Below are 13,965 nucleotides of genomic sequence, written 5' to 3' on the forward strand. Positions count from 1 at the left end.
CCCCTATTTCCGCCAAATCCGAAACGGAAAAAAATACAAATGAAGAAATCTGCAGAACGTATTCTGGGATCGAACACGTGTCGCTGCTCTGCAGCCAGATGCTTTGATCGCCACACCAGCACTTCCATCAAACAGCAGTTGAAACTTCCTGGCCGATTAAAACTGTGTGCCGGACCGAGACTCGAACACAGGACCTTTGCGTTTTCGCGGGCAGGTGCTCTACCAACTGAGCTACCCAAGCACGACTCACGCCCCGTCCTCACACCTTCACTTCTGCCAGTACCTCGTCTCCTACCTTCCAAACGTGCCCGTGAAAGGCAAAGGTCGTGAGTTCGAGTCTCGGTCCGGCACACAGTTTCAATCTGCCAGAAAGTTTCATATCAGCGCACCCTCAGCCACACACCGTCAGGTGGTTTGCGGAGTATGGATGTAGATGTAGAGTGAAAATCTCATTCTGGAAACATCCCCAAGGGTGTGGCTAAGCCATGTCTCCGCAATATCCTTTCTTTCAGGAGTGCTAATTCTGCAAGGTTCGCAGGAGAGCTTCTGTAAAGTTTGGAAGGTAGGAGACTAGGTACTGGCAGAAGTGAAGTTGTGAGGACGGGGCGTGAGTCGTGCTTGGGTAGCTCAGTTGGTAGAGCACTTGCCCGCGAAAGGCAAAGGTCACGAGTTCGAGTCTCGGTCCGGCACACAGTTTCAATCTGCCAGGAAGTTTCATATCAGCGCACACTCCGCTGCAGAGTGAAAATTGCATTCTGTAAACAGTGGTTGCTTTACAGTTATATAGGCAGAAGTCGCAAAAATTTCTTTCCTTAATTTCTACGACAATATGCGTTTGTGGACCCCATATATCACGAGGAAGAATGCTCCGTTTTCAATTACCAATAAAACCAAGCAATTTTTGGGTTGTTTTTCACATAAACTGGGGTGATTGACCCAAAATATCTTAATCTTTCACTTTAGGTTTTACGCAAACTATCCCCAACATATAAGTCGAATCTGTCGGCTACATCTGAGGCCTTTCCCTTTAAAGTTGCGGGCGTTCACCATATAAAATATTTCGTGGAAAGAAGGTATAATATGCATACATTATCATTTACTGACATATTACGGCAGTGAAACAGAATGTATCACAATCTGTCGTATTTTACAGGACTGGAATGATGATTACCTTCCGTGGGATCCTAACGTGTATGATGGCATCCAGGATGTGAGGCCAACACCCGACGAAATATGGACACCTTCCTTCATTGTGACTGACCAGTGAGTTACATCATTACACAGTTCTACTGACTGCTAGCAATGTAAATCAAAAGATAATGTCTACAAAATTGTCTGTTTTCAGAAATGATATTGATAGTGTCATTTATGTTGAAAACACCCCAACAGCATAGATTATGCAACTGCATACTCCTCAGGCTGCTGTTTGAGTTAAGAAAATGTTTCGTTCAGTTTTAATTTCACGTTAATTTATTCAACACATTTGTCGTCTAATACACTTTGAGAATAGTTTTGCTGACATTCGACTACCGAGTAATATCAACATCAACGCGTTATAGCTTCTTCCAGTTATGAGATCTGCAAGTAAAAAATACGCCGCCACTGTGACTGATCATTTCTGCATCCAATGATACATTAAAAAACATTAATCGTTGGTTAATATGGATGTGTTTTTACGCGTTCACCCAGTCCCAGTTGCACATTTTATTCATCAAATTCAAAAATTTCAAATGTTGTCGTAATATACTCATTAAGAGCCAAGCAGTGGGCGAACAAGTGTACTGTAACCTACTTCCTTTGTTTTCGGATTGCATTTCCTTAGGATTCTTCCAATGAATCTCAGTCTGGCATCAGCTTTACCGACGATCAACTTCATATGATCATTCCATTTTAAGTCACTCCTAATGCCTACTCCCAGATAATTTATTGAATTAACTGCTTCCAGTTGCGCTGAGCTGGTATATTGTAGCTAAATGATAAGGGATCTCCTTTATGTTAAACTTTTAAAATAATAAGTACTGAAGTCAGAGACTGTTTATATGTCTTCAGACAGTGAAGCTCAAGGTGCGCAAATCATCCGGTATTTGAAAAGAGAGCGCTTAGCGACTTCCAACAGACTCTACAAATAATTTCAAACATTCTGGAAACCCTTTATTGATGACAAAGCTTACAAAATAATAACAGGAAAAAAACTTCAACGATTGCTACATTCTCGCCGTTTATGCAGTAAAACTTCAGCATCAGGCATGATGTTTTAATTGAACTTTAAAAGCAAGGGTGCTAACATTAAGAGTCCACACTGAAAGCCTCGATGAGGGGGATATAGAAGAACAAGAGTCGATTTAGAGGAGATTGGGATCCAGTATTAGAATCAGAATTTGAAAGAGCTTTGGAGGACTTACGATCAAATAAGGCAGAAGGGATAGATAACATTCCATCAGAATTTCTACTATCATTGGGGGAAGTGGCAACAAAACGACTATTCACGTTGGTGTGTAGAATATATGAGTCTGGCGACATACCATCTGACTTCCGGAAAAGCATCATCCACACCTCACAGTTCCGAAGACTGCAAGAGCTGACAAGTGCGAGATTTACCGCACAAACAGCTTAACAGCTCATGCATCCAAGTTGTTTACAAGAATAATATACAGAAGAATGGAAAAGAAAATTGAGGATGGGCTAGATGACGATTAGTTTGCCTTTAGGAAAGATAAAGGCACCAGGGAGGTAATTCTAACGTTGCGGTTGATAATCAAAACAAGACTAAAGAAAAATCAAGACACGTTCATAAGATTTGTCGACCTGTAAAAAGCGTTCGACAATGTGAAATGGTGCAAGATGTTCGAAATTCTGAAAAAAGTATGGGTAAGCTATAGGGAGAGACGGCTCATATACGATATGAACAATAGACAAAAAATGTTCAAATGAGTGTGAAATCTTATGTGACTTAACTGCTGAGGTCATCAGTCCCTAAGCTTACACACTACTTAACCTAAATTATCCTAAGGACAAACAAACACGCCCATGCCCGAGGGGGGACTCGAACCTCTACCGGGACCAGCCGCACAGTCCATGACTGCAGCGCCTCAGGCCGCTCGGTTAACCCCACGCGGCGTACAACAGCCAAGAGGGCATAATAAGAGTGGACTATCAAGAACAAAGCGCTCGTATTAAAAAGGGTGTAAAACAAGGATGTAGCCTTTCGCCCCTAGTGTTCAATCTGTACGTCGATGAAGAAAGGTTTAGTAGTGGAATTACACTACTGTTCATTAAAATTGCTACACCAAGAATAAATGCAAATGATAAACGGGTATTCATTGGAAAAATACATTATGCTAGAACTGACATGTGATTACATTTTCACGCAATTTGGGTGGATTGATCCAGAGAAATCAGTACCCAGAACAACCACCTCTGGCCGTAATAACGGCCTTGATACACCTGGGCATTGAGTCAAACAGAACTTGGATGGCGTGTACAGGTACAGCTGCCCATGCAGCTTCAACACGATACCACAGTTCATCAAGAGTAGTGACTGGCGTATTGTGACAGCCAGTTGCTTGGCCACCATTGACCAGACGTTTTGAGTTGGTCAGAGATCTGGAGAATGTGCTGGCCAGGGCAGCATTCGAATATCTTCTGTATCCAGGAAAGCCCGTACAGGACCTGAAACATGCGGTCGTGCATTATCCTGCTGAAATGAAGGGTTTCGCAGGATCGAATGAAGGGTAGAGCCACGGGTCGTAACACATCTGAAATGTAACGTCCACTGTTCAAAGTGCCGTCAATGCGAACAAGAGTTGACCGAGACGTGTAACCAATGGCACCCCATACCACCACGACGAGTGATACGCAAGTACGACGATAACGAATACACGCTTCCAATATGCGATCACCGCGATGTCGCCAAACACGGATGCGACCATCATGATGCAGTAAACAGAACCTGGATTCATCCGAAAAAATGACGTTTTGCCATTCGTGCACCCAGGTTCGTCGTTGAGTACACCATCGCAGGCGCTCCTGTCTGTGATCCAGCGTCAAGGGTAAGCGCAGCCGTGGTCCCCGAGCTGCTGCAAATGTCGTCGAACTGTTCGTGCAGATGGTTGTTGTCTTGACGCAGGGATCGGGACGTGGCTGCACGATCCGTTACAGCCATGCGGATAAGATGCCTGTCATCTCGACTGCTAGTGATACGAGGCCGTTGGGATGCAGCACGGCGTTCCGTATTACCCTCCTGAACCCACCGATTACATATTCTGCTAACAGTCATTGGATCCTGAACAACGCGAGCAGCAATGTCGCAATACGATAAACCGCAATCGTTATAGGCTTCAATTCGACCTTTATCAAAGTCGGAAACGTCATGGTACGCATTTCTCCTCCTTACACGAGACATCACAAGGTTTCACCAGGCAACGCCGGTCAGCTGCTGTTTGTGTATGAGAAATCGGTTGGAAACTTTCCTCATGTCAGCACGTTGTAGGTGTCGTCACCGGCGCCAACCTTGTGTGAATGCTTTGAAAAGCTAATCATTTGCATATCACAGCATCTTCTTCCTGTCGGTTAAGTTCGCGTCTGTAGTACGTCATCTTCGTGGTGTAGCAGTTTTAATGGCCAGTAGTGTAACATACAGGTACTGTCAAATGGGTACTCCGTGCGTTTTTTAAAGCATAAGTCATCAGTGTAGCTTTAACAGTGCATTAAGCAGAAGAGAAAATTTGCATAGAAGTATCTGAAAGATAAATTTGTTGCCACACGCAACCAGTACACATGGCCAGTAGTGTAAAATTCAAGGTGAAAGGATATCGGTGATACGATTCGCTGATGACATTGCTATTTTGTGTGAAAGTGAAGAAGAATTACATGATCTGCTGAACGTAGTGAACAATCTAATGAGTACAGATTATGCACTGAGAGTAAATCGAAGAAAGACGGAGGTAATGAGAAGAAGTAGAAATGAGAACAGCGAGATACTTAACATGGGGATTGATGGTCACGAAGGAGATGAAGTTAAGGAATAATGCTACATAGGCAGTAAAATAACCAATGACGGACGGAGCAAGGCAACATCAAAAGCAGACTCGCTATGGCAAAAAAGGCATTCCTGACCAAGTTTACTAATATCAAATATCGGCCTTAATTTGAGGAAGAAATTTCTGGGGATGTACGTCTGGAGTACAGCTTTGTATGGTAGTGAAACATGAATTGAGGGAAAACCGGAACAGAAGAGAATCGAATCATTTGAGATGTGGTGCTATAGACGAATGTTGAAAATTAGTTGGAATAAAAAGGTAAGGAATGAGAAGTTGTGCGCAGAATGGGAGAGGAAAGGAACATGTGGAGAACACTGACAAGGAGATGGAATAGGAAGCAAGGACATTTGTTTAAACGTAAGGGATCGACTTCCACGGTACTAGTGGGTGCCGTAGAGGGAAAAAACTCTAGAGGAAAAGAGAGACTGGAATACAGCCTGCAAATAATTGAGAACGCAGTTTGCAAGCACTACAAAAAAAACCACTAATTCTATTCGCAACACATTTCACTCACAGTATCCGGAAGAGCCAAAAAAATAAAAAATAAAAAGTTACTGGTATAGGCAAACATATTCAAATGCAGAGATATGTAAACAGGCAGAATATTGCGCTTCGGGGTCGACAACGCCTATGTAAGTAACGAGCGTCTGGCGGAGTTGTTAGATCGATCACTGCTAAGACAATGGCAGGTTATCAAGACTTACGTGAGTTTGAACGTGGTGTTATAGTCGGCGAACGAGCGATGGGACACATCGTCTCCGATGTAGTGATGAAGTTCGGATTTTCGCGTACGACCATTTCACGAGTGTACCGTGAATATCAGGAGTCCGGTAAAACATCAAATATCCGACATCGCTGCCGCCGGAAAAAGATCCTGCTATAACGGGACCAACGACGACTGAAGTGAATCGTTCAACGTGACAGAGGTGCAGCCCTTCCGCAAATTTCAATGCTGGGCCATCAACAAGTGTCAGCATGGGAACCATTCGACGAAACGCCACCGATATGGACTATCGGAACCGAAGGCCTGCTCGTGTGCCCTTGGTGACCGTACGACACAAAGCCTTACGCCTCACCTGGGCCCGTCAACACCGACATTGGCCTGTTGATGACCAGAAACATGTAATTCTTCATGCTTTCCCGGCGATCTGTTGACATCTTCGATATTAGGGAATCCAACCGGATGTTCGCGTCGTTGTCGCACGATATTTCAACAGTGTGCCTCGCTGTCTTCTTCAGGTGCTACCTGAGACTGGTCCTTGGGTTTATCGAGTCCAGTATTTATGCCTGGGAGGAGTTGGGCGTTCCATAATCGGCCCGCGTCGAGTCGAGTGTTCCATCTGTGGTCCGCGCGCGCCAGACTCGGCTTCAACGGACCCCTCCAGCCGCGGATGTTCCGACTGCCGTCGGCGCCCGTTTTGGCCGTCCTCAACGGTTGTGGTTGTCATCTGAGGTGTGTCAGACCCAATATGATATGTTGGGTCCTCTATCTCATGACTGTTACTATGATTTCCACGTCTGTTTCCTGCTGGGCGCTCCCTAATCGGTCCGCGCCGCGTCGTGTGTTCCATCTGAGGCCCGCGCCCGCCAGACGCGGCTACATTGTCCCTCTCTGGTGGCCGGTGTTCCCTCCGCCGTCCGCGCCCGGCCTGGCCGTCTTCTGAAGCCGAGTTCATGATCTGGGGTGTGTCAGATTTGGTCTCCAATGTCCGACACCTTGTCTCACGGCTGTTCCCTCGGTCTCCACTTCTATTTCTTGCAGAACGCCGAAGTGTCCTGCGCTGAGTTTTCACAAGCTCAAGCGCTGGATTCCAGGCAGTGCTGATTTGGTATCCCGAGTCACGGTTGATTAGATTGTCTGTGACCTTAATCTCAATGGCTTCTTTAATGACACTGTCCCAAAATCTTGAGGTCTGTGTCACAATCTTGGTGTCATTGTAATCCATTGAATGACCAAGTTCCAGACAATGCTCTGCTATGGCTGATTTAGTTGCCTGCCTGAGTCTGGTATGTCTCTGGTGTTCTTTACACCTGATGTCCACAGTTCTGGTTGTCTGGCCAATGCATGACATCTAACACTGGCATGGTATGTTGTAAATACCTGGCTTGCGTAGGACCAGGTCTTCTTTTACATTCCCCAGCATAGCCCCAATTTTGGTGGTTGGGCAATATTTCTGGATGTCATATTTGTGGAAAATCCTGCTGATCTTGGCAGAGATAGGTCCGGCGTATGGCAGGTATGCAATCTTCTTTGCCTCTTCTGGTTCTTCTTCTGGATCCTTTGGCCGGTTGGCAGGTTGAAGTGCTTCTGGATATCTCTAGAGGAGTACCCTGTCCTCCTGAACACTGATTATAAGTATTCTATTTCTGTGGCCAGACTATCAGGATCTGACAGAGTTGGTGCTCTGTGGACCAGTGTTTTGAGCACTCCATTCTTCTGTGCCAGATGGTGGCAACTGCTGGCTTGTAGGTATAAGTCAGTATGCATAGGTTTGCGGTACACACTGTGTCCAAATGTGCCATCTGCCTTTCTCTTCACCAGAACATCCAAGAACGGAACTAGTCCATCCTTCTCCATTTCCATTGTGAACTGAATGTTTGGATGGCAAGAGTTCAGATGTAGCAGGAACTCATCTAACTTCTACCATGGGGCCAGATGACAAATGTATTATCCAAATACCTAAAAAAAGCACTTGGGTTTATATGTGGCTGAAGGAAGATGTTGCCTGGTCGGACGAGTCTCGTTTCAAATTGTATCGAGCGGATGGTCGTGTGTGGGTGTGGAGACAACCTCATGAGTCCATGGAACCTGCATGTTAGCAGGAGACTGTTCAAGCTGGTGGAAGCTCTGTAATGGTGTGGGGCGTGTGCAGTTGTGGTGATATGGGACTCATGATACTTCTAGATAAGACATTGACATGTGACACGTACTCAAGCATCCTGTCTGATCACCTGCACTCCTTCACGTCCACTGTCCATTCCGACAGACTTGGGCTAATCCAGGAGGACAATGCGACACCCCACACGTCCAGAATTGCTACAGAGTGGCTCCAGGAATACTCTTCTGAGTTTGAACACTTCCGCTGGCCACCAAACTCCCCAAACATGAACGTTATCGAGACTATCTGAGTTGCTGCTCCGAAAAGATCTCCACTCCCTCATACTCTTACGAATTTATTGATAGTTCTGCAGGATTCATGGTTTCAGCTCCCTCCAGCACTACTTCAGACATAGTCGAGTCCATGCCACGTTGTGCTGCGGCACTTCTGCGTGCTCTCGGGCGCCCTACATGATATTAGACAGTTGTACCAGTTTCCTTGGCTCTTCAGTGTTTGTCACCAAATATACAAACAAAATTACAGGGTGCTACAAAAAGGAAGGGCCAAACTTTCAGGAAACATTCCTCACACACAAATAAAGAAAAGATGTTACGTGGATATGTATCCGGAAACGCTTAATTTCCATGTTAGAGCTCATTTAATTTGGTCATTATGTACTGTACTTCCTCGATTCACCGCCAGTTGGCCCAATTGAAGGAAGGTAATGTTGACTTCGGTGCTTGTGTTAAAATGCGACTCATTGCTCTACAGCACTAGCATCTAGCACATAAATACGTAGCATCAACAGGTTAGTGTTCATCACGATCGTGGTTTTGCACCCAGTGCAATGTTTACAAATGCGGAGTTGGTAGATGCGCATTTGATGTATGGACTAGCACGGGGCAATAGCCGTGGCACGGTACGTTTGTATCGAGACAGATTTCCAGAACGTAGGTGTCCCGACAGGAAGACGTTCGAAGCAATTGATCGCCGGCTTAGGGGGCACGGAACATTCCAGCCTATGACTCGCGACTGGGGAAGACCTAGAACGACAAGGACACCTGCAATGGACGAGGCAATTCTTCGTGCAGTTGACGATAACCCTAATGTCAGCGTCAGAGAAGTTGCTGTTGTACAAGGTAACGTTGACCACGTCAGTGTATGGAGAGTGCTACGGGAGAACCAGTTGTTTCCGTACCATGTACAGCGTGTGCAGGCACTATCAGCAGCAGATAGGCCTCCACGGATACACTTCTGCGAATGGTTCTTCCAACAATGTGTCAATCCTCATTTCAGTGCAGATGTTCTCTTTACGGATGAGGCTTCGAACGTAATCAAACTGTAAATTTTCACAATCAACATGTGTGGGCTGTCGAGAATCCGCACGCAATTGTGCAGTCACGTCATCAACACAGATTTTCTGTGAACGTTTGGGCAGGCATTGTTGGTGATGTCTTGATTGGGCCCCATGTTCTTCCACCTACGCTCAATGGAGCACGTTATCATGATTTCATACGGGATACTCTACCTGTACTGCTAGAACATGTGTCATTACACGCACGACACAACATGTGGTTCATGCACGATGGAGCTCCTGCACATTTGAGTGGAAGTGTTCGTACGCTTCTTAACAACAGATTCGGTGACCGATGAATTGATAGAGGCGGACCAATTCCATGACCTTCACGCTCTCCTGACCTCAACCCTCTTGACTTTCATTTATGGGGGCATTTGAAAGCTCTTGTCTACGCAACCTCGGTACCAAATGTAGAGACTCTTCGTGGTGTATATCGTTGTACAACACATAGTTCAAGAGATAGGTCTTTTCTTAAAATTGACTGCAAATTACTCACACTATACTCACCCTGTCTTATGTCTTATTCATAGCCTCATTGAAGATTGGGGGAGGGTGGCGTTACATGTCTATTCGAAGCGCCCTGAACATAACACTTTCATGCTCTAGCCTTAACCACATAGTTGACTGATTTAACAAATATATATTGTACCGCGAAAATACCAAGGGAATTTGCCAGTTTTGGTTATTTCTATTGTTAAGAGAAATTTATGGCCTTTATGTTAACCTTAACTGTTAGAATTCCCTAAGAAGTCATTGTGAACGGATTCAAACTCATAATGGTTAATGTTACCCACTTTTTCCTTTTATTGCTACCTGATTCTACTGCTTTCCTCATTAACCCAGTTGAATTTTCCTAGGCCACACAGATCCTACACAGCTTCTTCGGCAGAGAACTATGTTTCGTGAATGTTCTCCACACAACTAAATTTCTATGATTATTATCAATAATTTATGAAATAGGTGTATGTTCTCCTTCTACCAATTTAATTGTGAAAGCCGCGCGGGATAGCCGCGCGGTCCACGCCGCACCCCCGTCGGAGGTTCGAGTCCTCCCTCGGGCATGGGTGTGTGTATTGTCCATAGCTAAGTTAGTTTAAGTTAGATTAAGTAGTGTGTAAGCTTAGGAACCAATTACCTAAAATATTACCACAAATTTACAAAATTTTTACAGCTGTGTAAATATTCCCAATACGCCATATTTGTCGAGTCATTTTCGCTTTGTATTTCTGGATCCTGGAGTCTTAATTTCTAAATTACCGTCAAACGCTTATGAACTTATTTTCCTTGGAACTCTCCACCTCTACAAGAGTAATACTTCTATCCTCCATTAGACGATTTATATCATGTTAATGACTTGTCACACCATCTTTGCTAACAAGGATGATTCACATTATTCCCTCTTCACAACAGCAATATGTCAGATTCGGCTTTTGTGACCAAGCAGCACGTTCCTGTCAATGCCACCCTTCCTTTTCAATCTCATTTACAACTTTTCCTTCCCCTTCAATACTTGTAAATTTAGTTTCATCAACTTTTCGCGTACACAATATTCGTGACTGCTTGCATTTATATCGTCTATTATCATTTGCGTACTCTGTAGCACGTCATTATCTTTCTGATTTGGTTCAAATGGCTCTAAGCACTTCGGGACTTAACATCTGAGGTTATCAGTCCCCTAGATTTAGAACTAACTAAACCTAATTAACCTAAGAATATCACACACATCCATGCCCGAGGCAGGATTCCAACCTGCGACCGTAGCAGTAGTGCAGTTCCGGACTCAAGCGCCTAGAACCGCTCGGCTACAGCGGCTGGCCTTTCTGATATCACGTCATCCACTGTATGCTGTCTGACTGAATTTACCGCTCTCACAATCTTTTAAACAGAAATCCTTGACATTTAAAGAATTTTCATAATCTTTAAATTTACTACACGTTGTTCCGCGTCAGCCTGCAACACGGTATTCAGTCCAAATCCACATGATTTACTTGCAAGTTTGTGCTCTGAACTACCCATATTTTCCACCCCACGCATGTTTTCTCCACCTGGAACATGTATCAGCTTCCCATACGAGTTACAGATTTGAATAATCTTTCATCTTTTTCCCCAGGACCCTTCAGATAATTATTTCCATAGCTAACTGATAACCTACTCCCCCAATGAACCATGGACCTTGCCGTTGGTGGGGAGGCTTGCGTGCCTCAGCGATACAGATAGCCGTACCGTAGGTGCAACCACAACGGAGGGGTATCTGTTGAGAGGCCAGACAAACGTGTGGTTCCTGAAGAGGGGCAGCAGCCTTTTCACTAGTTGCAGGGGCAACAGTCTGGATGATTGACTGATCTGGCCTTGCAACATTAACCAAAACGGCCTTGCTGTGCTGGTACTGCGAACGGCTGCAAGCAAGGGGAAACTACGGCCGTAATTTTTCCCGAGAGCATGCAGCTTTACTGTATGATTAAATGATGATGGCGTCCTCTAGGGTAAAATATTCCGGAGCGTGGAATGTCAGATCCCTTAATCGGGCGGGTAGGTTAGAAAATTTAAAAAGGGAAATGGATAGGTTAAAGTTAGATATAGTGGGAATTAGTGAAGTTCGGTGGCAGGAGGAACAAGACTTCTGGTCAGGTGACTACAGAGTTATAAACACAAAATCAAATAGGGGTAATGCAGGAGTAGGTTTAATAATGAATAGGAAAATAGGAATGCGGGTAAGCTACTACAAACAGCATAGTGAACGCATTATTGTGGCCAAGATAGATACGAAGCCCACACCTACTACAGTAGTACAAGTTTATATGCCAACTAGCTCTGCAGATGACGAAGAAATTGAAGAAATGTATGATGAAATAACAGAAATTATTCAGATAGTAAAGGGTAATGAAAATTTAATTGTCATGGGTGACTGGAATTCGGCAGTAGGAAAAGGGAGAGGAGGAAACATAGTAGGTGAATATGGATTGGGGGGAAGAAATGAAAGAGGAACCCGACTGGTAGAATTTTGCACAGAGCACAACTTAATCATAGCTAACACTTGGTTTAAGAAACATGAAATAAGGTTGTATACATGGAAGAACCCTGGAGATACTAAAAGGTATCTGATAGATTATATAATGGTAAGACAGAGATTTAGGAACCAGGGGCAGATGTGGACTCTGACCACAATCTATTGGTTATGACCTGTAGATTAAAACTGAAGAAACATTTCCAGGGGCAGATGTGGACTCTGACCACAATTTATTGGTTATGACCTGTAGATTAAAACTGAAGAAACTGCAAAAAGGAGGGAACTTAAGGAGATATGACCTGGATAAACTGAAAGATCCAGAGGTTGAACAGAGATTCAGGGAGATCGTAAGGGAACAATTGACAGGAATGGGGGAAACAAATACAGTAGAAGAAGAATGGGTAGCTTTGAGGGATGAAGTAGTGAAGGCACCAGATAATCAAGCAGGTAAAAAGACGAGGGCTAGTAGAAATCCTTGGGTAACAGAAGAAACATTGAATTTAATTGATGAAAGGAGAAAATATAAAAATGCAGTAAATGAAACAGGCAAAAAGGAATACAAACGTCTCAAAAATGAGATCGACAGGAAGTGCACAATGGCTAAGCAGGGATGGCTAGAGGACAAATGTAAGGATGTAGAGGCTTATCTCACTAGGGGTAAGATAGATACTGCCTACAGGAAAATTAGAGAGACCTTTGGAGATAAGGGAACCACTTGTATGAACATCAAGAGCTCAGATGGAAACCCAATTCTAAGCAAAGAAGCGAAAGCAGAAAGGTGGAAGGAGTATATAGAGGGTCTATACAAGGGCGAAGTACTTGAGGACAATATTATGGAATTGGAAGAGGATGTGGATGAAGATGAAATGGGTGATACGATACTGCGTGTAGAGTTTAACAGAGCACTGAAAGACCTGAATCGAAACAAGGCCCCCGGAGTAGACAATATTCCATTGGAACTACTGACGGCCTTGGGAGAGCCAGTCCTGACAAAACTCTACCATCTGGTGAACAAGATGTATGAAACAGGCGAAATACCCGCAGACTTCAAGAAGAATATAATAATTCCAATCCCAAAGAAAGCGGGTGTTGACAGATGTGTAAATTACCGAACAATCTGTTTAATAAGTCACAGCTGCAAAATACTAACACAAATTCTTTACAGACGAATGAAAAAACTAGTAGAAGTCGACCTCGGGGAACATCAGTTTCGATTCCGTAGAAATGTTGGAACAAGTGAGGCAATACTGACCTTACGACTTATCTTAGAAGAAAGATTAAGGAAAGGCAAACCTACGTTTCTAGCATTTGTAGACTTAGAAAAAGCTTTTGACAATGTTGACTGGAATACTCTCTTTCAAATTCTAAAGGTGGCAGGGGTAAAATACAGGGAGCGAAAGGCTATTTACAATTTGTACAGAAACCAGATGGCAGTTGTAAGAGTCGAGGGATATGAAAGGGAAGCAGTTATTGGGAAGGGAGTAAGACAGGGTTGTAGCCTCTCCCCGATGTTATTCAATCTATATATTGACCAAGCAGTAACGGAAACAAAAGAAAAATTCGGGGTAAGTATAAAAATCCATGGAGAAGAATTAAGAACTTTGAGGTTCGCCGATGACATCGTAATTCTGTCAGAGACAGCAAAGGACTTGGAAGAGCAGTTGAATGGAATGGATAGTGTCTTGAAAGAAGGATATAAGATGAACATCAACAAAAGCAAAACGGCGATAATGGAATGTAGTC

General features: G+C 44.0%; 1 protein-coding gene across 1 annotated transcript in view; it reads left to right on the plus strand.

Annotated features, from left to right (window-relative positions):
* LOC126272467 (neuronal acetylcholine receptor subunit alpha-10-like) overlaps positions 1-13,965 on the plus strand; it is a 172,503-nt gene that overhangs the window by 76,358 nt on the left and 82,180 nt on the right. Inside the window, exon 4 of the mRNA XM_049975345.1 lies at positions 1,154-1,263. Coding sequence (XP_049831302.1) covers positions 1,154-1,263 — 110 coding nt within the window. The remainder of the gene's footprint in view (positions 1-1,153; positions 1,264-13,965) is intronic.

This window comes from Schistocerca gregaria, chromosome 5 (assembly GCF_023897955.1).
Source record: "Schistocerca gregaria isolate iqSchGreg1 chromosome 5, iqSchGreg1.2, whole genome shotgun sequence".
In the NCBI taxonomy this organism is placed as follows: Eukaryota; Metazoa; Arthropoda; class Insecta; order Orthoptera; family Acrididae; genus Schistocerca; species Schistocerca gregaria.